Source organism: Heliconius melpomene, chromosome 10 (assembly GCF_056956725.1).
Source record: "Heliconius melpomene rosina isolate 202511_hmr_F chromosome 10, ASM5695672v1, whole genome shotgun sequence".
In the NCBI taxonomy this organism is placed as follows: Eukaryota; Metazoa; Arthropoda; class Insecta; order Lepidoptera; family Nymphalidae; genus Heliconius; species Heliconius melpomene.
This window is the reverse complement of record NC_140398.1, coordinates 6,559,640-6,587,141: the sequence shown is the minus strand read 5'-3', so window position 1 is coordinate 6,587,141 and position 27,502 is coordinate 6,559,640. Positions and strand designations below refer to the sequence as shown.

The window sequence follows — 27,502 nt, the reverse complement described above, 5'->3', positions numbered from 1 at the left end:
AGCTCTACAACTGAACAATTAAACAAAACGGTTCCAACAATAAACATTAAAAAACGCGAAAATCCTCGACGCGTATAACAAACGTAATTGTGTTTTTGTGCCTCATTCAATCGCTTTGTCCGAACCGAAACTGCTTCTCAAAAAAGTCACCTTTATAAATTAAGTTTCAGCGTGTTTCGGCCAATGGGAGAGCAGGACGGCGAGGGGGCGGGGCTAGAGAGGCGGGGCTTGTCATCTGACAACATTTTATATAACCGGATGATACAACATATACAGTTAACAGTGCGGAGAGAGCGAGAAGGAGAGTGTATACAGTGTCGTTTCACTCTCACCCCCGAGCCCAGGCAAAGGCAACTGTCAGTTTTCTGCCGAAATTGAAGCAACAGTGTTGATACAGCCGCGGGACGGGTGCGTCGTCTCACCTCACGCGCTCGGATAACATGAATATTGTATAACGTGTGTTACTTCTACTGTTACAACTATAGAATAATAAGTCATACAATAGTATAGAATATTCAAAGTTTATAAACTATAAAATGTCTCTACCTAACGGCGTGGACGTGTCTCAACTAGTGCAGCACCCGGTGTTGGCCGCCTTACCGCCTTTCTTCCTTAGAGCTTCTGAGAGATATCAGGTAACTAAACAGTTATATTATACAAGTTTTATTTCTATTTGTTTTTACTATAAAATAACTATAATGGACTGAGAGAAAATTAATGCGAATTGTTACCACAACCTGGTTTACTTTGAACTGAAATGATATAAATTATAATTATTAAATTTCAATTTTAGAATATTATGCACAGTTAAAATTATTGCTTTATTAAAAACACAACTCCAAGTAATTTAGAAATTCAAACTTTAGACAGCTTTTATTAGTAGAGACTACCGTCGCGTGCCAAGTTTATTAAATTGAATAAATAAATACAAGTTTAAATTTTAACAAATATAAATAAAAAAAATTAATTAAACGTTATAAATTAAATACATTATCTCAACAGAATTATAATAACTTACAAAAAAGCTTAGTTACCGTTACTAAAGAGTAACACCCTTAATAAGTTTCTAATATCACTTCCGCATATTACCGTATTACCATTGTAATAATGTTATTGTAATATTGTTATAATGTTATTACCACCGTAATTATATTACAAAAAGCTAACAAAACCAAATTGACCTTGAATTGGTCCAAATGTAATGTAACATTATATTACCGGGTAATATTACATTTTGTTATTTTTTGTTATTATTGTGTTATTGGGTTAATAGTATCTCATTGCGTTATTAGGGTTATAGTTACATTATAATTATTTGTTATTTAATTTTAAAATGATATTGTTAATAATATTGTAGTAATGTTGTTCACGGAGTTTTATATTGCTTATTAAGCAAGCTATTGGGGTTGTGAGTTCTATACTGGTTATGGGAATATTAAATTTAATATTTAGTCGACATTTGTTTTTATTAGCTAAATAAATCGTCTCTCTGCTTTGCTCTTGCACAATATCATCAGTAACAATTCTACATTTTTTATAATTCTTCATTTTAAAAAATATTTTTCTTTTAGATTTGATTTCGTTATCTTGTCGACTAACTTTTAATTTTTTTTATAAGTATAAATTGTTTTTATAAATTTATTGTAGATACAGTAAATGACTTGTAATATTAAATCAATTGTAATTAATATATATTGTGGTCAGTCGCGTTGCAGAGACACAAGTGTTCGACTGTAAATCCAAGTTTAGACTCGCGGTTGTGGGTTCGATTCCCACTCGAGGAAGTAAAATATTAATTAATTTGATTTCCTCGCTCTGGTGATTATGCAAAGAGGGGCGTTGAATTCCAACACTCACACTCACCCAATGCCACCAGAATTCGTCGGAAGGTGTCTTATCATTAGGTTCTCTTTGCCTACTCTGCTATGTGCGGGATGCAGTGTAAAAGAAATCGTTTTCTCGGTTTTTTATTTATTTTGAGACCTGTAGTTTAATTGCTACTTATTTTACGGAAAAAAATAGTTTTAAGTAAATAAATTTAGCAGTAACAAATTTATTCTTTTTTATTTTATTGTTTTTCATTTTCTTATAATTCTAATTTTTCTTTTGTTTTTAATTTCAAGCTGTACTCTGGATATAAGAGGGTACGCAGAGGCAACCTAGAATTAAGACATCCCGTTTTTCCCTTTCCATAAAATTTTCGATATAATGCGGAAAGCAACGCCGCTCTTTATCTGGCACGTGCGGTCTGTGCGTAATAATTCTAATTATTTTTTTAATTTAAAGATTTAAATTCAACTTTTACTATTAGGATACCTAATTAAAACGAAATACCAAGTTTTAAATAAATAAATATTTCTGTTACCAACTTTAACTATGTTTATGAAAATCGATAGATAGCTTTTAATACGTTGATAAATGAACACTCAAGTCACAACGAACGTTTATCTTATTTTTATCTAAGAGATACCTACAATTTGATCTAAACTAATGTTATAAAGCTAAGTTATTATATTTATTCTTATCAAATAATTAATCTTATCAAATAGATACAATTTGATCTAAACTAATGTTATAAAGCAAAAGAGTTTGTTTGGTAGAAAGCGCTAATCTCAGGAACTACTGAGTGGAATTTTGGTATCAGATACCCTATTTATTGACGAAGCATAGATTTTATTATATTACTTCAATCTTTTCAATGTATCTCACTGAACCTGAGGTCAGAATTGTTGTATCATGTGTCATACTCAAATCTTAGTTACATCCATTTCACGGGCGGGCGAAGCCACAGGTAAGAAGTAGTTAAAACATAATAAAACTTTAATAGGTATACCTCTCCAATTATGTTTTATGAATAGGTAGATACTCTCTACCCGAGTGGTGAGTGTTACCAAACATATAATACAATCTCAGATTACCATATTAATAAAGTTCCAAATTAAGTATATTTTTATTATAATTTTTCCGTACAGCAGGAAAGGGTAGAAAGAGGTAGTTTTAAGAAATATCATTCTCCACTTTTCCACAATTTTCGAGAACAGCGTGTTTAGTTGCTGAAATCAACGTCTTGCTTTATATTCTTACCAGAGCAAGGAAAAGCGTACAATTCACTCCCTCTTATGAGAATAGAACTCACAATCATCGCGTTTGCGCTCAGACGCTCTACCGCTACGCTACAATGGTCTCCACTAGGTTCATTTGTTGGGTATACGAGTATAGTAAAATAATATCCGTTAACAACCAAAGACCGATTAAAAAACCAGTTAAACTTCAATTTGTTTTCAAAAACTGAAATCGTAAAGCTGAACGTTAATTAAAATGACTGGCGATACAAAAGCTTTTAATGCTCTACCAATATATTTTTAATGTTGTGTTCAGAATATCAAATAAATACATACAAATTTGTATGGAACAGCTGCGAGATGAAATATTTTATTTAAATGATTGAAAAATTATTATTAATTTTATTTATTAGAAATAAATCCCCATTTAATATTAGACGATGATATAAAATGATTTGCGTTTTAATTTGTGACGGTTAATGAGCACGATTCAATATTTGTGTAAAAATTAAATAAATGCGTACAAAACTGTTCGTTTCGTGATTCATGAAACTAATGGAAATCCGTGGGTTCTCGTTTTCATTAATATTTTTCTTTAGTTTGATGCGGTTTATTCCGCAAATAGCAGGGTAGACGGAGGAAACTTTGTGTTAGAACACTCCGTTCTTCATGAGTCGCCCAATTTTCGAGGCATTGGATGTTACGTGGTGGAACTTAGCGCTGAACTAACTCTTCTTATCAGAGTGAAATAAAAATAATTCATTCCTTCGAATGGGAATCGAAATGACAACGTCTTTCACGTCTGTGAAAGTCGCACGCTATGCCATTGCTCCATGATCATATAATATTGCTTCCTTTGAATGAATTTGAATTGAATAAATAATCTTTCGGGTTAAATTGACATAATTAACTCTTTTAAAATGCAATTACGTCATTATTGCAGAGCAAACAATTTAATCTTAAAAGCAAGAGAAAACTAGGAAACAAAACAGTATTAGAATATTCTAAATCGAAATGAGATTGAGGGTTGAGTCCGTGGTTAGATAGATCGACCCACACTCCGGAAATGAAAGAAAATGAAAATGTATGAAAGCAAAGAAAATCTATCTTTTTCCTTGGGTTAAGTAGATTATAGGTTATTAAGATTTCGTTAATCAAAATTCTAAAACTTAGATAAATATTTTTACGCACCTATCCCAATGACAACCCTATTATTTAAAGGGACAGATAAAATCTAATGATAAGCCATTATTCTCTACATTCTGCTCATAGTGGTACCTACTTAATGTTAAATTGTAACTGCTCAGAGTCGTGAGTCACCCGCATATGTTTTTATTTGTATTTCTTTTTGTGTCATTTAAATATTAAAATTAAAAATGTTTAATATTTTCAATAAATTAAATATTTAAATATTTATTTATTTATTTATTTATTTATAAGGCCCACCAACAATTGATACAATTATTACATGCCATTAAAGAAAAAACAAAGTAAATTATTTCTAATTGCTCAATTATTTACAGGTGGGCTCCACATGCAAAAATAAATTTAACGGTAACAACAAACAACAACTTAAAAATAAACACAACACAAAAAATAATGAATTACACAAATATGATAATTTCATCATTCAATATTTTCTATAGAATTACCCACAGGACAAAAACCTATTATAAATATTTAAAGAACTTCAACAAAATGCGCTCAAATCATATTACATTAACCATTTTTTTCCCTCATAATAATTATTAGGGTTCCGTACCACGAAAAGAAAAAACGGAACCCTATACGATCACTTTTTTGTCCGTCCGTCCCAGTTGACCTACAATCTTAAAATTGGTACGGAAGCCTCGGTTTGCGAATCCGATTTGCACTAAATCGGTTTTTTTTCTTTTTTAGTTAGTGAGAAAATAAATTAGTGATGCTTACTCTGTGCCGCTGCACCACGACGGGCTCAAACAATATTAACATATTTTTTACATCTAGATTACTATCACTTAATAAACACTATAAAAAATCTAAATTTTGGTCATTTAAAGAACGCCTAAATGTACCCGCCGTTGTAACCACGGCGAGATGTTAAAGCGATATTGCAAGTGACGGGATTATACGGTACTTAGTGCATTTTCTTAGCACTGTTTCTATATAAAATATGTATTATTAATAGTAGGACAATGTAATTTAGCTAGACTAAATCTCTTTGTTTTACTACTATTACTAAGTTTACTTCTAAATTAACTTCTAAGACAAAATATTATAATTTTTATATTATTTTTATTACTTGCACATTATTTTTATTTATAATAAAATTTCGGTCATTTAGAGAACACCAAAATGCGCTCGCTGTCGCAACCATGGCGTGGTGTCCGCGTTGAAGGGGCACAAGCGCTACTGCAGGTGGCGGGACTGCGTGTGCGCCAAGTGCACGCTCATCGCTGAGAGACAACGTGTGATGGCTGCTCAGGTATGTAGAAATAATGGAAATTTGTGGTTATCTTATTAAAATTGAGGCCGTCGTGAGGCAGGGCAGGTTTGACGCGAGGGTTGTAGGTTCGATCTCTACTCGAGGGAATGAGTTATTATTTATGAATGGTTCCATTTCTTCGTTCCAGCACCAAGGTAAAAACCGTGGGGTTGAGTTCACTCAACGCAATGCTTCGAAAAATTCGGCAGAAAGTTGGGACGGAGCGTCTTAACACTATTTTCCCTCTGCCTACCTTGTTATCATGAAGCTAAAAAAACGTTACAAAATATAGTAATGCTTAGCGACTCTGCATAAAATGAATGTTAATTATAAATAAGTTTAAGTAATTGTTATTTTAGATAAAAAATATTATAATATTTTCACAGGTCGCACTCCGGCGTCAGCAAGCACAAGAGGAAAACGAAGCGCGGGAACTGAACCTGTTATACGCTCAACCGTCTGCACCGCACTTTCCTGATATGCCTGAAGATTCACCAGGTTAGTTATACTTAGAAACCTAAAGACTTTTTTGAAAATTTTGTTTTTCTTAACGTGACAGCTTTTGTTATAATTTATTTTCTTTTCACTATATATTTAGGAGATCCGCAATGATTTTGTAACGGCTAAAAATATTTAAACATTTCAGTAGTATCAAGCTATTATAGTAGGGTAGGCAGAGGGAACCTTTTATAATACTCTGTTCCCCCCGCTCCACTCAGTTTTCAAGACGCTCGTCTCACCTCGCTTTTGTCTTGACCAATGGAAATCGAACCCATAGTCTATTTTTCTTAAATATATTAAATATTAACTGAATATGTTTATTATTTTCAATTATTGTTGAATTGTTTGAACAGTTTATAAGGATAAGTGAAGTATCCACTATGCACGAACAAAAAGTACTTTGCTCATTTCTAACTTAATGTAATAACGTAACTATGTCGACAATTACATCCTACCTTATAATTATCTTCTATATAAAATATATTTTTAAAATAAAACCTTAAATTTTATAAAAAAATAGTAATATTCATTTTAAAAAGTATTTTGTTCCTAAAAAAATTTAATTTTTGAGTTATTACATTTTCATGCTAAGGCGTATTATATGGTTTGTGTTATCGACCATTTACGTCAATGTAGATCGGTATTACCATATTGAAATTTATACAAGTTAAATACTAAATTAAAAATATAAACGTCATCGATAAAATAAACAGTTCCAGTAATAATGTAAAGAAATAGATTTTTCTTGACACAATCACCTGTAATGATGTTTGCTTTCCAAGTTGCCGTCTTATAAATTCCCATGAATAAAAATTCTTCGAAGAATTGCTTACTTCACTTAAAAAACAATATTACTTACGCCTTCGATGTTATTATATTTAACAAATGTTTTTTTATTTCTGCACATATAATTATCGATACCTACCGCCTGCCTATAAAAATATTGAATAATTTGCGAGAAAAATCGAATGTATTCCTAAAAAAAAATAATGCCGATCTATTAAGTGCATAACAGTAAATAACGTTAGTTATTAGGATAATGTGAAATTTAGCACTTACAAAACACTACTGCTTCTACACTTTTTCTAAATGATAAAAGAAGAGATATAGTTCGAGAAAAAATTACAAGTTTGTATATCCATGAGAAAGTTCAGAGAAGCGTTATATCTATGTCAAGGGGAACAAATGAAAACCACCCCGGTTAGATACTAAAATACTTTTAAAAAAATACGTAAATTATAAACAACAACATAACATAACACAAAAACAACAAAAGTATACTTACAACATAGAGTACCTATAAAACGTAATTCACACTCAACTACCTTTCTCCAGTTTATATTTCCACCTTTTCTCTAAAAACGGGGTGAAATTCAATGTTATTATAGTAAGGAGTGCGTCGCGAGTCGCGCCGGGCCAATTAATCTGGAAAGTGTTGCTTGCAAACTTTACAAGTGGAAAAATGTTTATCGATTTACTAAAATACCCTCGTGTTTGGGGTTAAATATCATATTATGGGGTTGATTTTGTGTACTTTTGGCTTTTTTGATTGAAGTTTATTTGTAGATGATGAAAAATATGTAGTACAAATTATGAAAAATTCCTTCATTCATTTCATAGGACTGATATGGCGTATGATTTGGAAATTTGAAGAAAATTATTTTCATTTTCATTGCGGGCTTGTTGACGAAGTCCGAAGTTAAGTACCACCATTTAACACGCAACTCTATCCCGCTATGCGGGATACACCGTGAAGCTAAAAAATAAGAGAACAAGCAAACAGAATCCATTTATATGAAACTGTGTTCTCCATTATCCGCCTTACAAAATACAGTAAACGTTTTAAAATAAAACAAAAAGCAAGTTAACAGCCACCTTTAAATCTAACGCAACGTGAACAGCAGATTTATTGTGGGACCGACGGCCAAGTGTTCGCAACATTACTGTATATTTATTCATTCGAAGGGCTATTCACGGGCATACGGCCGCGTACACCGAGTATAGAATGTATCGCTTATACGACACTTTAGACTTGCATTGCGCGACAGCTTGTGTTTTACTTTATTTTCTTTTCATTATATTCTAAAGGTGTTTTAGAGATCCTTTTTTTATTTCAATGGATAAAAATATTCGAAAATTTAAGTAATTTCATGCTGTATCCCGCATGTAGCAGAGACAGAGGGAACTTAGTGCTAAAACACTCCGTACCCCATTTTCCGACCGAATTTTTTTTATTATTACACTTTGAAATTTGATATGATCATAATGATATGTCCAAAAAGACAAGTAACAGGATAAGAAAATAAAACATATTATAATTGGATGATAAAAAAACTTATCGCCAACAATATATTTTCCTATATACATATATTTATAATTACTTTCCATCCGTATATCATTAGTTTCCTCAAAATATACAAAAATAAACAATTAAAGAAGCCATGAAAGCCCATCAATAGTGAAAAGATTAAATAAATTCAATTTACTAAATTAAGCTAAAAACACACAAAAACGACGTTTAAAGCATTCACATACACTATTAATATAATATGAAAGTCAAATTTTAAGAGTCAAAGTTAAAAATGAAGTGCAAAACTGAAATGAATGAGCAATCCCCAAGTCACCGAGTCACTTAGCAGGCGTTAATCAAATATAATACTTTATTTATTTATGTATGTATGTTTATAAGATTTTTTAAGTATCTTGGTGTAGCTTTTTTGAAAGGTTTTTGCTTACTTTTTTTAAATTTATTGATATGATAGCACTCAGCGGCATAGCGTTTAACTGTAAACCCAGCGGTTGTGGATTCGATTTCCATACAATTTTTCATAATAGGCGTAAAACTAATCTGTAGAATATATTTGATTTCAGCTCCACTGTGGGAGTGTAGGCTTGGAACACGATTGTTCTTGGTAAAGCTTTAAATTGCGCTATCCAAGAGCCATCCAATCAAGTTGCATAAAAACGGCGTTAAAAACCGCCGCTCTACAAACTGTGTTTATTTAATTAATTAATTCCTTATAAAGCTTAAGGTTAATGTTTTAGACAAAACCAATAAATAAGTCCTTCTTTAAATTCAATCAATTAAAGCTAATAAAGTTTCCAAATAAAAAAAATACCTTACACAAGACCGCAACCCACACCCCTAATCCACATACACAAAAACCTTAGAAACATGAATTCAATACACATAATATAACAAATTGAAATACTTTCTGCCCACACCACTTCGACTCTCACCTAAGCTGGCTCTGGCTGGCTCTGGCATTCACGTCAAAAGAAAGTAGTCTGGTGTTTTTTATACAGTTTCTAAACACCAAGCAACGGCATTTAGTTAATTGCGTCGCTTTATTATACAAATGTTTTTAATTTCCTTCTGAAACATCAAAAGGAGTTTTATTTTCATACTAACAAGTCATTATAAACTCAGTTTGCTTCAGTATAAGCGATATTTTCACATTTTTAATTCACTAAATGTATGAAGTTAGGAGGGTATTTAATTATTTTATTCTGTTTGAGTTGAGTAATAGTTCTTTGGTAGCTTTGTGGTTTTGAGGTTGGTATGTTTTAATGTTATTTTTTGTATGGCTAATATACATTTTTGAGTTTGTTTGTTGAGGTTTTTGTTTTTATATGTATTATATGATGGTTCTGGGTTCGAATTTTAATTTGATGTACGCCACGTAACAAAAGATGTCTCAGAAAAAGTCATTACTACTTAGTTCTTTAGCAATTATATCATTATGTTTTCTATTGTCTATCCTTACTTTTGTTAGGTTTAGTTTAAGTATTCGTAAACACTACCTTCAGTGAGAATCGACACTTTCGATCAAGTAAAAAAAAACATTATTAAACTTTATTGGTTATTAGCTCGAAACTTATAATATGTGAGTCGACTCTTTTCATCACTAAAGCAACGATATACATATCTTAAATATTTTTCATTTCACCTGCAGCTACGCCCGCGTGATCAAACGAGAATAAGCAAGAACTGTGTAAGAGACATGATACGTTCAACTTGAAGGATCAATTCCCTAGATTAACGCGCTTAACCAAACAAACTTCCCAGTTCTGTAAAATAAATATATAAGTATTAATACAATTTTCTACTTATACCAAGAATTTAAATTTCATATTATCATTTATAACATATTAAAACGTACAAACTCCCCACATCTGAACGACAGTCACGTACAACAGATTAAATAAGGAATTGTTTCACACTTATAGTCTCATATAAAATATAATATAATATTAATAACGGCTACAGTGCGATATGAGAGTATTAAAGATATTAGTACAGTGGGGTTGCATTCCGGGCGCGCCAACCTACCCCGTCCTCTTGTGGGGAGTACGTTACAGGCGGTAGCGGGAAAGAATATACGTTGTATGGCTGGTTGTCTTAAGAGTAATTAGTAATTGTATTAAAGTTTACTCCAAAAAAATTCCACAATCTGATGCTGCTGATCCTAGCCTAAGCTATGTATAACTTACTTTCATGATGATACAATTATTAAAAATAGGTCAAATTCTATTCCTTAGATTCTATTACTATGTAAGTACTACAAAGTTACTATTGGACTTATTAAAAACGTGTTAAGAAACAATTAATTTATTACGTATAAATTTGAACACAATGTGGTCTTTTTTCATAATGCATTATTTGGTTTCCTTACTCAATCCGTAATATTTAAACACGACAAAATCAGAGAACAGAGTATGCGGGATACAGCGGGAAGCTAAAAAAGAACAGAAAAAAAATTGTTCCCTCGCACTTAAAATACACTTGTACCAAACAGTGAACGTCACGCACGGCGTTTATTGCGGCTACAGTATTGACACCCTACGGGTCGTGACATACCGACACTTCTCTCTATGACACTCGTGACACTTCATTTATGTCTCTCTCGCCTATCTATTGCTTATAAGATTTTCTATTTCCAGAACTTTAACCTTTTTGAATACGCTTCTACTAGGTCGAACTGTAACTATGAAATAAAGTCGAAGAATCTGAATTACGCGCTTTTCTAATTATTGTAGCATCATGATACTTACAAAGAGCTGGTCTGATGATGAAATTGGAAGGTGGCTGATGGGACCTTAGATTGCCGTGTAGTAAACATATGAAATTTATGCTCATTTCATTCGTTTTTGTTAATATCAATAAGTGTTCTATGGGGAACAGAGTGTCTTAACACTAGGTTCCCTCTGCCTACCCTGTTGTGTACGGGATACAGCGTGAAGCTGATTTTTTTTTATTCTGTTGAAAAAAGCGTTAAGCGCGTATTTAATCATTAAGACTATTAATTGATTAATACTCTTTTTATTAAATGGTAGTTAGATGATTGTGAAATCTTTGGAAAACAATTGACTTCTATTTGAGTAATTTTTTTTGTGATAGAGATGTGTCATTGATTGTAGGTTGAGAACCTTTTATTTGTTTTTTTATTTGTTTCATTCTGTGTCACGCTTAAAGCAAGATAGATGTATCGGAGGGTAAAGGGCTAGAGGGAACTGAATTAGGGACTTCGCCGTTTCCTACTTTCCGCTTGATTATGAGACATTTGAACCTTTGTGTGTTAATTGGCAGTACTCTTTATCTTCTTACCAAGACGAGGATAACGAAAATAATAAAACGTTTCCTCGATACTATAATACTTTCTTAATATAAATATAACTTTTAAAAGTTATAATATAGAAGTATAAATAAGCCTGTCAAAATTTGCAAGTATCAAAACTACTTATCTAATTTTGATCTAAGCCTATCAAATAATGGTTTGAAGTAATTATGCATCGATAGTTGGGGTTTACACACGTACAGGTCCCTTAGATCAGAACGAGGACAATATGAGAACCAGAAGGGGACGGCATGAGGACAGTAGGGGTTCACAGATGAAATTATAATGTTATTGTTTGTTCATCTACTATACTTCACTGTTGGCAATGAGCTTTTAGTTTAAGATAGGGTTGAAATGTTTAAACTTTAATTTTATTTATTGGTAATAACTAAGGTAAATTTAATACGTACTCAGTCGTGTCGTGGGGTTCGATTTGTACTCGAATAAATGAAATATTTCATATTTTCAGTTTTTAACTCTGATAACGAGGCAAAGCGCAGCGTTGAATTCCGCCTAATGTTAGACATTTTCGTTTACCACTTTCGGTTAAATACTGGAGGCATTGCGTGTAAAGTTGCGGAACCCAACACCGAATAAACACTCAATGTGTCTTAACTCATATTGATTATTTATCTAATAAAACATCCCCTAACACTTGTAATACTTCCACACATTAATAAATTGTAACTCGAGACAATACAAACAGTTAAAACTAACTGTCTCATACCTTGCAACTGCGAAGCCGACACCGCACCGTGCTGACGGGATTTAATCAAAATATTTTTGTTTGATAGAAAAATTTAATAAAAGTTAAGAAGAGATCACGTTACCTTGAATCAAACCTTACGTGTATCGGTTTCATGGGAAAAGGGAAAAACGGAGGGACTTCCCCCACAGTTGATTAAATAATAAGTTTGGTTTTTTTGTTGTCTAAAGTGTTGTTTTATACAGCCAAAAAAAATATTATCTCTTGAATGGTTTCCAAGAGGCGCAGGTTCAAATCCCGCTACGTTTAAATTTCTTGTAAGTTTTCTAAAAAAGTATTTTTTCCTAAATGTAGGACGGCAGCAAAAGGTTAATAATAAGTTTTAACGAACTTTAAAATTATGAGCTATTAAGCAATACACTTTGTATTGGTGTACACGATAGTTGTGGATTCAATTTCCCATTTAAAAGAATATTTATATTTAAAATATTTTCTTTTTCACGCTCAGCTGTGAAAGTGAGAATCGAATCTACGAATTGCGTCTACAGTCACACTTTAAACGGTGCCAATGGACTAAGACAGCCTCAAAAATTTTTAAACATATATATAAATTATCTTATAATATTATTCAAAAGTGTTATTCATACTAATGGAATGTAAATAAATCGTAATTTGTCAAAAGGCTTGACTACATGTATTCTTTTTTTAGCTGCCGAATGTAATAGAGTTACGGTACTTAACGCCGCGCTTTGCTTGGTTGCCACAATAACTGAAAATATTTAGCTTACAGTGTACAATTATCTTTATTAATTAATCCCATGATTTAACACTACAGTACCCACACTATAGACCAATCAAAGACAGATGATCAAAGGTCTACATTGCACTACAGTCCACGCACTCAGCAAGTGTCGATTACCTGTTAAGACAAGCCTATCTATCTGTTATCCGGACCAATTTGACGTCAACATATCAAATACACTCTGCGGGCCCTACGGCCTCTGTCGATTACTCAACCATTACCCCTAAACCGAAGAGCCCTTAAAACACATAACAACGAAACTCAACTCTAAAATTAGATATGTAGAGTTCAATATTAAATGATAGAGTCATCGTAAAAGATCATTCTGTAATTTCAAAGTGATTTTGAATCGTATTCGTTAGATATAAAGTTATTTTTCAATTGATAAACGGTAAAGATGTTAACAGGGATGTTAACAGGACAGCAATTGAGCTTTTTTAGCAAAAGGTTTCAATAATCGTCGGTCAGTATAATGCCTGTGGTTTCCTTCAAAAGTACAACTTGTTATACGGAGAGCTCATTATTTGAGGTTCTCGAACGTAATTCTATATTTTTCCTTGTGCTTCTATGGAAAAAAAATAAGAGGAGTGTTTTCTTTTTGCTATTATTTGTTAGTATCAATGCCGAGGTTATTTTATTTGAACGACCCATTCAGGGTTTGTAAGTGATGAACTATTGAGTTTTGTTTTTTATTTTGTACTCTCTTTTGTATGGGTGGTTTAAGTTGTACTTATAGGTTGTACTAATTGAGGAAATTATAAATATAAAAAAAATATAGATATAGGTGACATTATTAAATATGTATTATAAAGGGTATTTAGATTTGATTGGATTTGAATATAGTAGAATCGTAATGCTATCTATCATAGGCCGTCGTGGTGCAGTAGCACAATCGTGTGGGTGTCAACGAGTCAGTTTTGGTTTCGATTTCCGCTCGGGAAAATATAATATTATAATTTTGTCGCTCTGGTAACAAAGCAAAACGCAGTGTTACACCACTCAACACGCAAAGGCTAGCAGCAAGCTTCTACGATTTAGTTTCCCAATGAAAGTTTTTTTTAATAACTATATAAACGACTAGATAAACTCCATTGCACACGTAAAAAGCATGAAAAATAAGTAAAACAGATATAACCGTCGAGTACCAGCAAACCACAGTAAACGATCTATACAAAAGCAACATAAATGGAAATAAAAATATAGTATTTCATTATAAAATAAAAAACGAGGGAAAAAACGTAAAAGTTTTAAAAAAGCGAGCAACCCTTCGTGCCCGGTCTGTTGAAAACGTTTATACAATGAAAATTCAGGTTGCATCCCTGACCTCGAGTGGACAAGGATGGAAGACACGAGTGCGAGCGAGACAGCAACACAACTACAAGTGCCACTTCAAATATAAATGGTATCGAAATTGTGAGAGAGACTTACAGGCTAGAAAGAGAAAGCACGATGTTAAGATACCGAATTCAGTTCACATTTCTTTGACGTTTTGAAGTGATATGTCAAAGGAGATGTCGATGTTGAGACGCTGCAGATAATATTATGTTTTGATTATATTTTTTTGTTGACAGTGTGCATTTGCCCTTATTCGTTAAATTTTAGTGTTCTTAAATATTTTTTCGTATTCATATAAACTAAACTCAAAACTTAAACTCTTTTTCTAAGTCTGTAAGAAATAATATTAAAAACAGCGAATTAGTACGAAAGTGAAATGAGGCGGTTGTTACAATAATTACAGTATTTTTTATCAATATTCAATAGGAATTAGGCACATAGTGTTACAGAAATTCGTTACTCGCTTTCAGCCCGATTTTCAAGACATGTGGCGGAACCCAACGCCGCGGTTTTTAGTGCTACCAGAGCGAGGAAAATTTAATATAGTATTCAAACACTTTGTTCGGATTTTGGAATTGAAGTTTATACAGAAAAACAGTTTAAAAGAAGGTTTATTTTTCCCAAGATTCGCTACATCATTTTTATAGGCAAGTAAAAATAAATTATGAAATTAAAATATTTCATATTTTCTTTTCCTCGTACTGGTAAAACCACGGCGTTGAGTTCCATTTTAATTAAAACTACTTATTATAATTAAACAAACAACTTACATGTAATATTGAGTTTGTTTAATAACTAGAATAAGATATTCAATGGGAAGATAAATGGCAGTACAAAATCACTTGAACGAATAGACGCGGTGGAAAATAATTTTCTACCATTCATTAGATGAGAAGCGTTTAGTGCTACACAGTCATAAAAGTTTATTGTGCATAAGTTGGAATCACTCATTACACCTTATTAGCTTAGTTGTACGTATGTAATTAAGATTTTTACATCAACCGGGAATGAATACGTTACCTTTGAGGTAGTAAGTAGGCACTTTTGATTGCTATTAGTACGTCAAATCATATTAAAGACATTAAATTTTATTTGTTCTAATTTTTCTTGTGGAAAAATTTATAACTTTCATATATCTAATCATTTAAGATATTAAACCTTGAATGTCTAGATACTCCGTTTTCCACGCATTGCCCGATTTCGGAAAATGAAAAGAATCTTTTTCCGTGTGGATCAAACCACTATCACCAAATATCCTACTTCATACTAATATTACAATTGTGAATTTATGCGAGGATCATCTAAGTTCTACTAAGAACTTAGATGAAACTTTACTCAAAGTATCTTATAATTTTATTATCTCTACAAAATATTACAGAACAATAATTAATAGTTACTTAACTACTAAAATAATTTAAAAATACTAATCTAAAAAAAAATTAATAAATGAAACTTTAAAATTAAAAAGCCCTTAATCGAATGTAAATTAAAACGCTTCAATAAACGAAATTACAACCAGTGGCGAGGCAAGGGCTAACTAACGTTTACGTAACTCAAGGGGCGTGAGTGGTCGATACCTAGTAGGTAGCGGGTACCTATACAGTTTAATTACATAGAATCTATTCAAGTGCATTCGATGAGTGGACTTGTGGTTTAGTGGTTAACTTTGGTAGGCGGAGGTAGAAAATTTGATTTTGAATTAAAAAGTTAAATTGTGAATGTAATTGTGGATTCGATTTTATATTTTCCTTTTTTCGCTCTGGTAATGAGTCGAAACGCAGGGTTGAGTTTCGCCAGTCAACACACAATGGCTCAGAATTCGACAGAAAATGGGGAACGACGTTTGGGGAAGTTGTAGTTGTTGGGGGAGTTTCCAGGTTCCCTCTGCCTGCCCCGTATTGAGTGGTGGACATCAATGCCAGGGTTTGCCTCGACACCAGAGTGAAAAAATGAAATTTCAAATATTTGATTTCCTCGATTAGGAATCGAACCCACATCCAGTTGTTCTTACAGTCACACATTTTTCCCCTACGCCACGACTGGGTTCAAAAAGCTAGTTTATTTTATAATTCGAGAAATATTACTATTAATTTAGGAACAGTTCGTATATTTAATAGCTTATCGCTAGTACACCACTAGCTTTCCTCTACAGCACAGTTACAACATTAGGTAATACGTTTTAATATCGATTTCGTCTCGAAACTATATTCGATACCGATGTAAATGAAAAAGTGTTGTCGTTCGTATTTTATTAGCGTAAAGCGAATTTAATGTAAGCAGGCACTGTAAGTACGATGGTAGTGAGTTCGGATTCCAACTCGGATTAACGAAAGAAAAGTGCGGCGTTGAGTCCCGCCACTCAACACGCAATATTTTGGAAATTGGGTGAAAGTGTCCCAGCACTAGGGTAATTTTATTCTTATTTTATAATGTCTGCATAATTCTTATTGTACTTTATAGTTTTATTCAGGTTACACCACTAAAAAATAACAAAACAAAAAAACAACGTCAAAAAATTCAAAGAGTCCGTTCACTTATTTTTCTAATCCATAAAATGCAATATAACATTCAATAAATAAGAATAATTTTAAGACTAACTATCTAAATGAACTGAGCAAATATAGCAATTCTTTTAATTTTCCTGACCTTTTTAAATTTGCATAGGTAAATATTTAACATAAACAACTTCGTAAATATTTCTCTTATTAATAATATTAGTTTATATGAATTAAAAGATATATTTTTTAAATATATTTTTAAATTCTTTGTACAGAATGTTAATATAAAATGAATCCCATAAATGTCAGATATGGCATACCATCCGATTGTTATGACAGTATGAGTATGAATAAAAAAGCTTTATGCACTGCGTTTGATAGATGCGTATTTTAAAAAAATGTTTTTACATATTTATTTTGGAAAAGCCATATTGGCGCAGTCGGATGGTTGTGGGTTTGATTTCGACTCGGGAGTATGTTTAATTTACTTTACTGCACTGGTAGACGAAATGTGGTGTTGAGTTACGCCAGCCAACTTGCAATATCTCCGCAATTGGACGGAAAGTGGGGAACGAAGTGTTTTTATACTGGTCCCTTTGCCTACCATATGCTTTGCGGGAAAAAGCGTGAAGTTGCGTTTAAGAAATATTCTGTGTTCGTAGTTCTATAAAATCTTACATTATATTATTATTTCTATTGAAAGGCAAATGAGCTCCTCTTTTATAGTTTTGCATAGTTCAGCATTATATTAAGAATTTAATATTCTTTATATAAAAGAATCAGAATCTGCATTAAAAATCAAATTATACAAAATCTTTCAATAAATTGTAGCATAGGTGTTATTCCTCATATATAAGCTATATTACAGTAAAGTTTCATCTAAATTCGTTCAGTAGTTTTTACATGAAAACGGAACTAAAACATTCATATTTATAATATTAGTAGTTTAATAAATTTGTTCTTATTACCAAAAAATACAACGGAAAATCATCTCAAACCAGCCCAGCACCGCAACAGGCCAAACAATACGAACACCGACATCGTACATAGGGATGGCGCTACGCCAATGTTATTGTCTCACAGCTTTGTTCACATTATTTATCACCGCTGCCACTGTCTCTATCATACCACGGTAATGTAGAGTCTACACACTCTGCGCCTACATTTGGCGAACTGCCGAGTGTTTACAAGCTTTTGCTTAAATCGATTTTGATTGAGAATTTTATGATATCGATGATTATTGGTTTATTGGGTTGGAATGGAATATCGATGAATGTTTTAAGAGGTTTTTTTTAGCTTTCGGCTATGTGCAAGATGCACATTTCTTTCGCCTCGTCCACTATCATCAAGCTCTTTATATATGCTTTCGGCAGGGTTCTTATGTTTTTTCGCGACTTAGCTCTTCTTCTTCTTCTTACAGGTAAATTTTCGATTTGTTTAAGCAATTTTCCTCATCCAGTCTTTACTTTCTCCATCATTCAGTTTGATAGTGAGTTTAATAGTGAGTTTGATAGTGAGTTTGATAGTGAGTTTGATATTGTAATGTAGAGTCAACTCTACACACTCTTAGCTTACGCCTACAGCCTGTTTGGCAAAATGCCAAGCATTTACAAATATTTCCTTAAAAGCCTGTTTAAGAAGTTTACAGTCACTCCTTGTACTTCTGCGCCATGACAGCATCACTTACTTATTATCTTTTACTTTTACGATAACTGTTATCTTAAATTAGAAACTCGTCCGTATATTATTTTTTTAATTGTAATTAAGCCCATAATCATTATTCGCGTTAAATATTAAAAACATTTTATTTCCTCTACAAAAGCAGCTTGAAATATAATACTAATATAATTACCTTTTTCCCATTATATAGGAAATAAAAAACAAAGTTATAATTTATAAATAAGTACCTGACATTGAATTTATCTAAAGTGCTAATAATTAAAAGGTACTTGAGCATTAAGTGTGTATAATATTTTTCTAATAAATAACATTAAAGCCGTAGTGGTGTGGCGGCTCAGCTTCTGTATGTAAACACGACGATAGCAGATTCGATTCCTATTCAAAGGAATTAACAATTTTCATTTCTTCGTTCTGGTAAGACATTGAATTCCAGTACTCAACTCACAATGTCCCAAAAATAGGGCGATGTATAGAGAAAGGAGTGTCTTAACACTAGGTTCCCCCTGCCTATGCTGGAAATAGCATGAAGGTACCCAATAGGTTCGGCCCGGGTCAGTCAGCGATACAGTAAAACAAATACTAACAAGTTAGTTAGTCTATGGTAGGTTAGATTTCATTAGGAAACTGGAATATTTCAAATTAACTTTTCTTTTTTATGAAAACGGAATGAAAATGTTTAGAAAACTATTGCAGATTTATGTATAGTGCGTATTGGTTATATTGTTTTTGTTGTTTTGCGCTCGTAAGTGGATTTTATAAAAGGATAAAATGTTTATTTATAAAATGGTTTGTTTACAATTTCAGTTTCTGCTTGTTGTTTAGATATTTATGTTTGTCTGTTTGTTTTTGTTTGAGAAATCACGAAAACCTGAAATCATTAAAGTATTGTTAAAAAATATTTTACAGTGAAAAGTTGTTGTTAAAGGTTTGTAAATAATTGAGTTGCATGGTTGTGGGTTTAATTCCCATCTGGAATAGTTAAGGAAAACAGAGATAAATGAAATTTATCTAATATGTTTATTTTGGCGTAAAGATTGATACAAAAATATGTATGTCTTAATTGTGTTTTATTATGTATGAATTCGGAAAATGTTTTTAAAACCACGGCCTACTCTACCCTGCTTGCAGAGGCCGAGAACCACATAAAATCGCTCATAACTCTCAAAATTGTTTTCTAAAATATATCACCCCAAAAAATTTAGACACGACAAAAACAAAAACAAAACAAAACAAAAAAAAAGCACCATTTCAGCGGAAACGAAACGAAAAGCTAAAGTACAGTAAAATCTCTTAATTAAGTTATATAATAACTGAATGGGCGAGCGCGGTAATTAGCGGCCAGTTGCTGTGCGTTACAACCGACCGTTTGTGAAAAACTTTGTTTTTGTACGTATGAAATATTTATTTTGTTTTAGCTTTTTTAGCGAATTTTTTAAATTTAAATTTTCGAGCTTAATTTTTTAGACTGTAGAAGAAAATGGAGTTGTCGTGGGATTTATTATTTTTGATGTATATTTTAAAATATATATTTATTGTTAATTATATTTATTATTTAATCTTGATAGTTTTAGGAATATATTGAGTTCAATTGTTGAACTAAGAAAATAATATAGATGTAATACATATATATATCAAGTTTTAACCTAAAACACTTGCCAGACTAGAAGATAGTTTTGATAAAAAAACTATATATTTTTTTACGGAATTTGTTCTTTTACTTACTTATTAAAGGATAAAGAATCGAAAAACATATTAAGTCAAAATTTTTACGTAGGTATATTACAGGATTTATACGTGTCCAGAAATATCCATACAAATCGTACATGTGCACTTTATCGTCTATGATTTGTCAAAAACATAGTTTTCCCAAATATGCAGCCGGCCCCTTTGTACCAAACCCTTTGTGGGTCGTAAGACAAAAAATACATTTCGTACCCAGAATTAAACAGTAAAGAAAATAAAATTGTTTTTCATTCAAAGTTGACGGCCTGCGCCGTCACGACTATATATGTCCCTTTGAAAAGCCAAGCATTTCAAATTCTATATAGCGTAGATTTTGAGAATTTATTAGTTTTTACAGTAACTTTACGCTGTATTCCGTACACGACAGTGTAAAAATCAGCTTCACGCTGTATCCCGCACGCAGCAGGGAAGTACTAGTATTAAGATATTCCGTTCGCATTAGGACACTTCCGTTCTACACTTTCCGCCGAATTCTCGAAAAATGCGTGTTAAGTGGCGGAACTCACCCCCGCGCCAAACATTAGCTGGCGAAACTAAACGCCGCTCTTTGTCTTTTTACCGGAGAAAAGGAAATGAATGCTATGACGGCTACTAAGAAACCAAATAAAATTAAATATATACAGTCCCTCAACAAAAGACGAAATGACACTTAAAAAAAAATATTCTCAACAACTAATAAAGCACATATATCCAATAAACTCCATATTATATCTACAATTACTTAGTTATTAGTATAACAAAATCCAATAAAGAAAATTTAATAAACATCGCTACCCTCGATACGTTCATTCTCTACTGTCGAGTGATTAGCGATACTGACAGAGCCACCCTTCTGCCCACCAATTGTTCGCGACACCTATTATTTACTACTATGCCAATTTAAAGGCAATTTAAACCCTATGCTAATTAACTAAAGTTCAAATTTAACTGTAAATTTGTGAACTGTAGAGCTTTGAACCAACGGGTGGTAACAATAAAACCGATTGTATGGCGACTCTATTATTTGTGTGTGTATTGTGAATTAAGTTTTATAATTGGGGGGTTAAAGTTCAAATTAGTGTGAACGATTTTAGTTGGCAAGGAATTAGTATTCTATTGCAATGAAATCATACGGTGGCTACCGTAGGGTTGTCACTGTTTGAATTAAAATATATTGCTATTTTTTTATTATAAAATTTTACCTGGTTACTTGTTTTTTTCTTTAATTTTAATTTGAATAAAAGTTAAATCTGTTTCTTGTATTTAGTATTCTAAGTATAATTAGAAATAGTTAACTTCTTATTAATTATAAACTTTATATAAGTACGTTGACTGAGAGATTTCCTTTACAAAAATATAATTTTTAACTACATAGGTTAATTATCTATAATAGATCAGATTTTAATATTGACTGATGTACAAAGTTTATGAAAATGGATGTTTGTTCCACTTTTACGGAAAATTTACTGAACGTATTGAATATAGCTTACACATCAAAATAACACAATGTACAATTTGTGTAAAGATTTTGTATACCTTAGCTCACTAGTTACAGATAAAAACCAAATTACTAAAAAGCATTATTAATAAAAAAGAACATTTTCATCGCGACAACCCTACACAAGTTATAAAGCAGTAAATTAAATTAGGCGACTGTATTTAACACACGACGTAAAGCAGAGAGCGGAGAGCACTGAGCAAGAGTTATTTGAAATATCCTATTGTTATCACATCGTGTCCTACGGCTCTACGCATGAATGAACTTTGGGAAATGTAGAGGCATTTATAACTTTAAGTGTAATTAAATAATTGGTATTTGAAGTTTATTGTTATATTATTTTTTGCAAAGTAATTTTGGAACATTTTAGATTCTATTTTTTGTGAGCTTTTACCCACGGTTATAACTGCGTGGTCATAGCGTGGTTAGATCATTTCACGACTTAAAGCTAAAAGTAAAAAAGCTGCTTGCATTCTTATTGATATTTCAAAGAGTTACTCATTTACTTAAAGTACTTGAGCGGACTTCAACAAGGTTAGTGTCCACTGACTCACATATTATAACCACTCAGTAGGTACCTAAAATTTAAACGACAACCATAATTTAATTTTTTATTTACATATTTCTTTAAATTTACATAAAATACTTATTCACGCACGACTATGAATATCATAATATATAACAGTCTCTACATACACATTACAAAAAGGCTCATTCAATGAACCAGCTTTTAAAATACAAAAAACATATAAAAGTTCATTTATAATGAAATAATACAAAAAATAAACAACAGAACTCAAAAACTTTTGAACACACGCCTACATATTTAAAATGAAAAGATTAAAATAAATAAACTCATAACATTAAATAAAACCAGCTGTCTCTATAACTTAAAATGCTAAATAAAAGACCGAATGAATAAAACAATATCCATCTCTTTCTAACTTTTGTTAAATCATAAATAAACTGTAGCTATCTCGCTCTCGTAATGAGATTCAAAATGGCCTGTATGTTTGTATGGAATAATAATGACGTATTATTTTAATGAAATACTTTTGTGAGGGTGTACGCTCTTTATGGGATTGTGTTTCATTATTTTGAGCTTTTGTTCGGTTTTTTTTTTCATTAAAAAACCTAAAATATATCATTGAGGGTTATTTGATTGTTATTTTATATTTGTAAACTATTGTATGAAGTGGATGAGAATTTATCTATTATGTTTTATTGTAATAAAATAGTGGTTTTTGATGCATCGAGGAATGCACTCTAGGAAGTTCATATTACGTTTATATTTCCATTTCTTCTCTCTGGTGTCGAGGCAAAACGTGGCGTTGAGTTCTGCCCCTCAACACGCATTGCCTCCAGAATTCGGCAGAAAATGGGGTACGGAGTGTCTTAACACTGTGTGCGGGATACAGCGTGAAGCAAAAAATATATCTCTACAATACACATTTTATATGTACCTCTACAATATAACATATACTGCAAAATACACCCGATCAAACTGTTATCGAATACCCTACCCCTCCACCCACAACCCCTAACCCCCAGCCGTCGTTTAAAAAACAATAATACAGGCCATTAAATTTGTACACGCGGTTGAAACCGCCCCACTCTAATTGCACGAGCACAATGACTTCCTATGAAGTGTTATACTAAACTCGAGAATATTGTAGAAATGCCATCGACACCACCACGCCTAATACCTGTATAACGTGGCCAGGAGGTAGGTGTAGATGGAAATCTTAATAATTGATTTTAATTAAGGTAGCGTTAAGTTTTGTGTTCAAGGTGCTTTTTCATTTGGATTGAAAATTAAATTAAGTTGTACTTCTGTATAGGCCTGGTCAAATAGAAATTACATATTCTAAGTAACTCTCTGTCATATTATATGAGGTAACTCTGACCGCAGGTATGGTGGGTTGCATAGAACCGATTAACGTATACGTAACAGAAAAAAACTTTATAAATTAGTAGTTTCTGAGATTAGCGCTCTCAACCAAACCAATTCTTCAGCTTTATTTAATTAGTAACGGTGTGACAATATTAGAGTATTATACGAAATGATTTTTTAGCTTATGCTGTATCCTGCACATATCTGGTAAGCAGAGAGAATATGGGAATTCCTTCATTACTAGAACGAAGAAATGACAATATTAAATATTTAACTTTGCTCGAGTGGGAATCGAACCCACAATATGTCGCGTTTAAGGTCGATGAAATTAATGATAGGAAAATTTGAGGCTAACAATTTACCTACCTGACTATTAGCTTACAATTTGCATGGGTTAGCACATATTAATCTCTATTACATATAATAACATAATAAGTATCTATTAGTTATATAGAATTTATACTAGTTCAAAGGTTAAGATTATTTGAAATATTTAAATATGTATTTTTAGTTTTAATTTTTTTACACATACCGAAACATAAGATGTGTTGCTTTATGAGTAAAATATATTCCCCCTAACCTTTTTAGCTTCACGCTGTATCCCACAAAATAGCAAGGTAGGCAGAGGGAACCTAATTTTAAGATACTTCCTTCTCCACGCATCTCAAATTTTTTTTTAAACTTTCAGTGTCGAATCGCGGAACTCAACGCCCCACCAATTCACAACCTTACATTTAAATACTTTTAAATTTCAAATACCTACACCATTATATTATTTAACATAAAGACCCCTTATTCTTAGGAGGTTCTTGGCTTCAACAGTGTACTCTTGCATTTCCAGTCGTGCGTGAACACGCCGCAATATTGTTCCTTTTGTTGAGTACAAAGTTAATGCTGAAGTGCGACAATGCCTTTATTCTATATTGCTTGTGTTTTTAAGGGAGTTTCTTTATACGAGTACGTATGTATATTTATATATAAACTTGAACTGGTAAATTTCTCTTATGTGCTTAAAAATCAATCAAGAGAGCAACTAGGTAAAACTTGTAAAAACTTAACTTTTTAAAGAAATTGATAAATAATGTTTATTAAAGTATAAACAAATGTAGCGAGATTTTATTTATTTAAAAATACTAATATTTAAATTTATATTTTCATTTCTTCGCTCTGGTGTCGAGGCAAAGCGCGGCGTTCATTTCCGCCACACAATGCCTAGGTGCTGCTAATGCTGCCTACCCTACTGAGTACAGTGATACAGATTTATTCAAAATTACGCGAATTTTCCCCAGTGTTGCCAGATAGCGTCACTATTAAACGATAAGTGGTCAGTGGAGCAGCCTTGTGGGTATACATAACGGTTAAATTAAACTTATTTCTATTCATTTGGAAGTAAATAATAAAAAAAATAAAGTTATTAAAAAAGATTTCTCACAGAACGTGGAATAATCAGTAAAAACCGGCGAAAAATGTCACGCAAAAATTAGAACGTCCGGCAATACTGATTTTCCCTCTCATTTTAATTGATTTAAAATATATTGATGTTGTTTTTTTACCTTTACTCTTTGTTGCATATAGCAAGGCAGGCTGCGAGTACGTACCTAGCATCAATAACTCTCCATTCTCCGCTTTCCTCCTGAATTCACGATATTTATATTAAGTAGCGGCACTCAATCCTGCGATCAACGATGATACTATTAACATATTTTTTTACATTCTCTATAAGCAAATACCTAACGTTAAAAATCCTATATTCTCAGAAATTATAATATCTACATATTAGTTAGCATACACTTATTTTTCATTCTTGTCTCTAGACTCAAGTACTGTGACTGTAAAAGTCGTCCGTGCGTCCGTAGCTCTTTTATTTGCCGCGAGCACTTCCACCCGCGACTGTTTGTTCTCGTTGCCGCCGCGCCGCGATGTGTACTCAACAAAATGAACTTTCGATGTATTTTTCTGGTATTTCAAAATAAAATGTTTCAAATAAGATGGTTTGGTCCTTTTTTTTCAAGTTATTTAGTTTTCGTTTTTAAATATATTGTTTTTTAATTAATATAGAATGGGCAGAGAGGACGTAGTGATTAGTCGTACACTTTTGTCCATTTTTCACCGCTTAACTTACAATGACTACAATGAATTTTTAAATCACAATAATAACAACATTAAAATTATAATTAGTATAACATAAGTTATTTTACGTAGGTACTAATATATACTAAAACATACTATTGCAATCCCATGTTTTAATATTATTCTCTTTGTCAACAGTTCATAAACGCGCACGCATCACAGAAGTATGTTCCAGCCCGTCACCACCGGAAGTTACACAAGAAAGTAATCCTGCACAGACCCCACCACTGTCTACTCCTCCCCCTCGATCGCCTTCTGACCACGAACTAAATGTGGAGGAAGAACTTGACCATTCTGAACCTTCTCTTACTCCAGAAAATTTATCAATGAAGGAACAAAGACAAGATGAAGTCAAAAAAGAAGAGGACGAAAAATGGGAAAATCCAAATTTTAAATTCCGTCGCTCGAAACCCGAAGGTTCCATCGAATCTGATGATCCCACTCCCTTCCAGAAATCACCAGTTGATGTTCTCATTAAAGTATTTCCGAAGCGCAGTCGCCAAGAGATCGACGCCATCCTTACAAGATGCAAAGGGGATGTTGTTGCTGCGATGGAAACAATGCTCAATGGTCCTGAACAAACTTATAACTTGACACCCGAGTCTTATATGCAGAATTATCAATCAAGGTCTGCCTTTTCTCCACTGTCCAACCAAAGTTTCAAATTTTCGCCTTCTAGACGATTCTTGACCCCGCCCTACAGTGGAACTAGGTACATGCCGACGGTTATAAGACCTCCTCCTGAGTATCTGTCATCATTTCTGCCACCTACAGAGCTGATGTACGGCAGGCAACTCCAAGTCCCATCTCCTGGCACTTCCCCAACTTCTGATAACACGAACACAGAAGGATTTTCCGATTAGTACTTAAAATATTGGACCGTGCTCTAAGGAGTGCGTGGCCATTATTGAACTTTGATGATTTCATACATACAAATGTATGATTTTTTTATCATTGGACATTTATATATAGTAATAGAATCACATTATGAACTACTAATAGTTGATTTGTGCTTATTTATATAGACAATTGTCAAAAAATTCTGGGCTGTATTTTACGAAGAACAAGAAAGAAATTATAATTCCAAAATTGTGAAATTTAAAGGCAATTCTAATGTTAGTTTCGATTGCTGATGTGTAAAATATAATTAAAATATTAATAATTCACTGTACATTATATCGATATTTTCCATTAGATAGTATGATTTTAGATGGTAAAGTAGAAACTTACTTTATAAAGTCGATCGATGTAAATATTTATAGATGTGTAGTTCTAGCTTTTATTATATTATATAGGTACAACAAATTATTTGTGTAATAATCAATGAATATATAAATATCATACATATAAGTATTTTAAATCTAATTACATATAATAAAAATAATAAATGTAGATAATAAAAGTTTTCTTTTAATATTAGCAAAGGATGTCATTATTCAGTCTATACCTAATATAAAAATTATAAAAATCATTTATGTTTTAATTTTTTCCTGTTTTGAAGAATATGGTTTAAATTAACCGATTATTAGTAGTTATATAAAAAATATAAGAAATGTTTCAGTATATTAAATGTAAATAAATGTATAAATGTA

At 32.3% G+C, this 27,502-nt stretch overlaps 1 protein-coding gene across 1 annotated transcript; it reads left to right on the top strand.

Annotated features, from left to right (window-relative positions):
- Nucleotides 1-399: 399 nt before the first annotated feature.
- dmrt99B (doublesex-Mab related 99B) lies at nucleotides 400-27,063 on the top strand. Its single transcript, XM_085191569.1, has 4 exons — nucleotides 400-635; nucleotides 5,386-5,526; nucleotides 5,913-6,024; nucleotides 26,049-27,063. Exons 1-4 carry the CDS (start codon nucleotides 537-539, stop codon nucleotides 26,771-26,773), a joined length of 1,077 nt encoding a protein of 358 aa, XP_085047695.1. The 5' UTR covers nucleotides 400-536; the 3' UTR covers nucleotides 26,774-27,063.
- Nucleotides 27,064-27,502: the final 439 nt, after the last annotated feature.

Bases quoted from the DNA above. Each gene is read 5' to 3' on its own strand.
- dmrt99B (XM_085191569.1), top strand. From the start codon at position 537: ATGTCTCTACCTAACGGCGTGGACGTGTCTCAACTAGTGCAGCACCCG. The intron at 5,527-5,912 runs GTATGTAGAAAT...ATATTTTCACAG, and splicing joins AACGTGTGATGGCTGCTCAG to GTCGCACTCCGGCGTCAGCA. The intron at 6,025-26,048 runs GTTAGTTATACT...CTTTGTCAACAG, and splicing joins TATGCCTGAAGATTCACCAG to TTCATAAACGCGCACGCATC.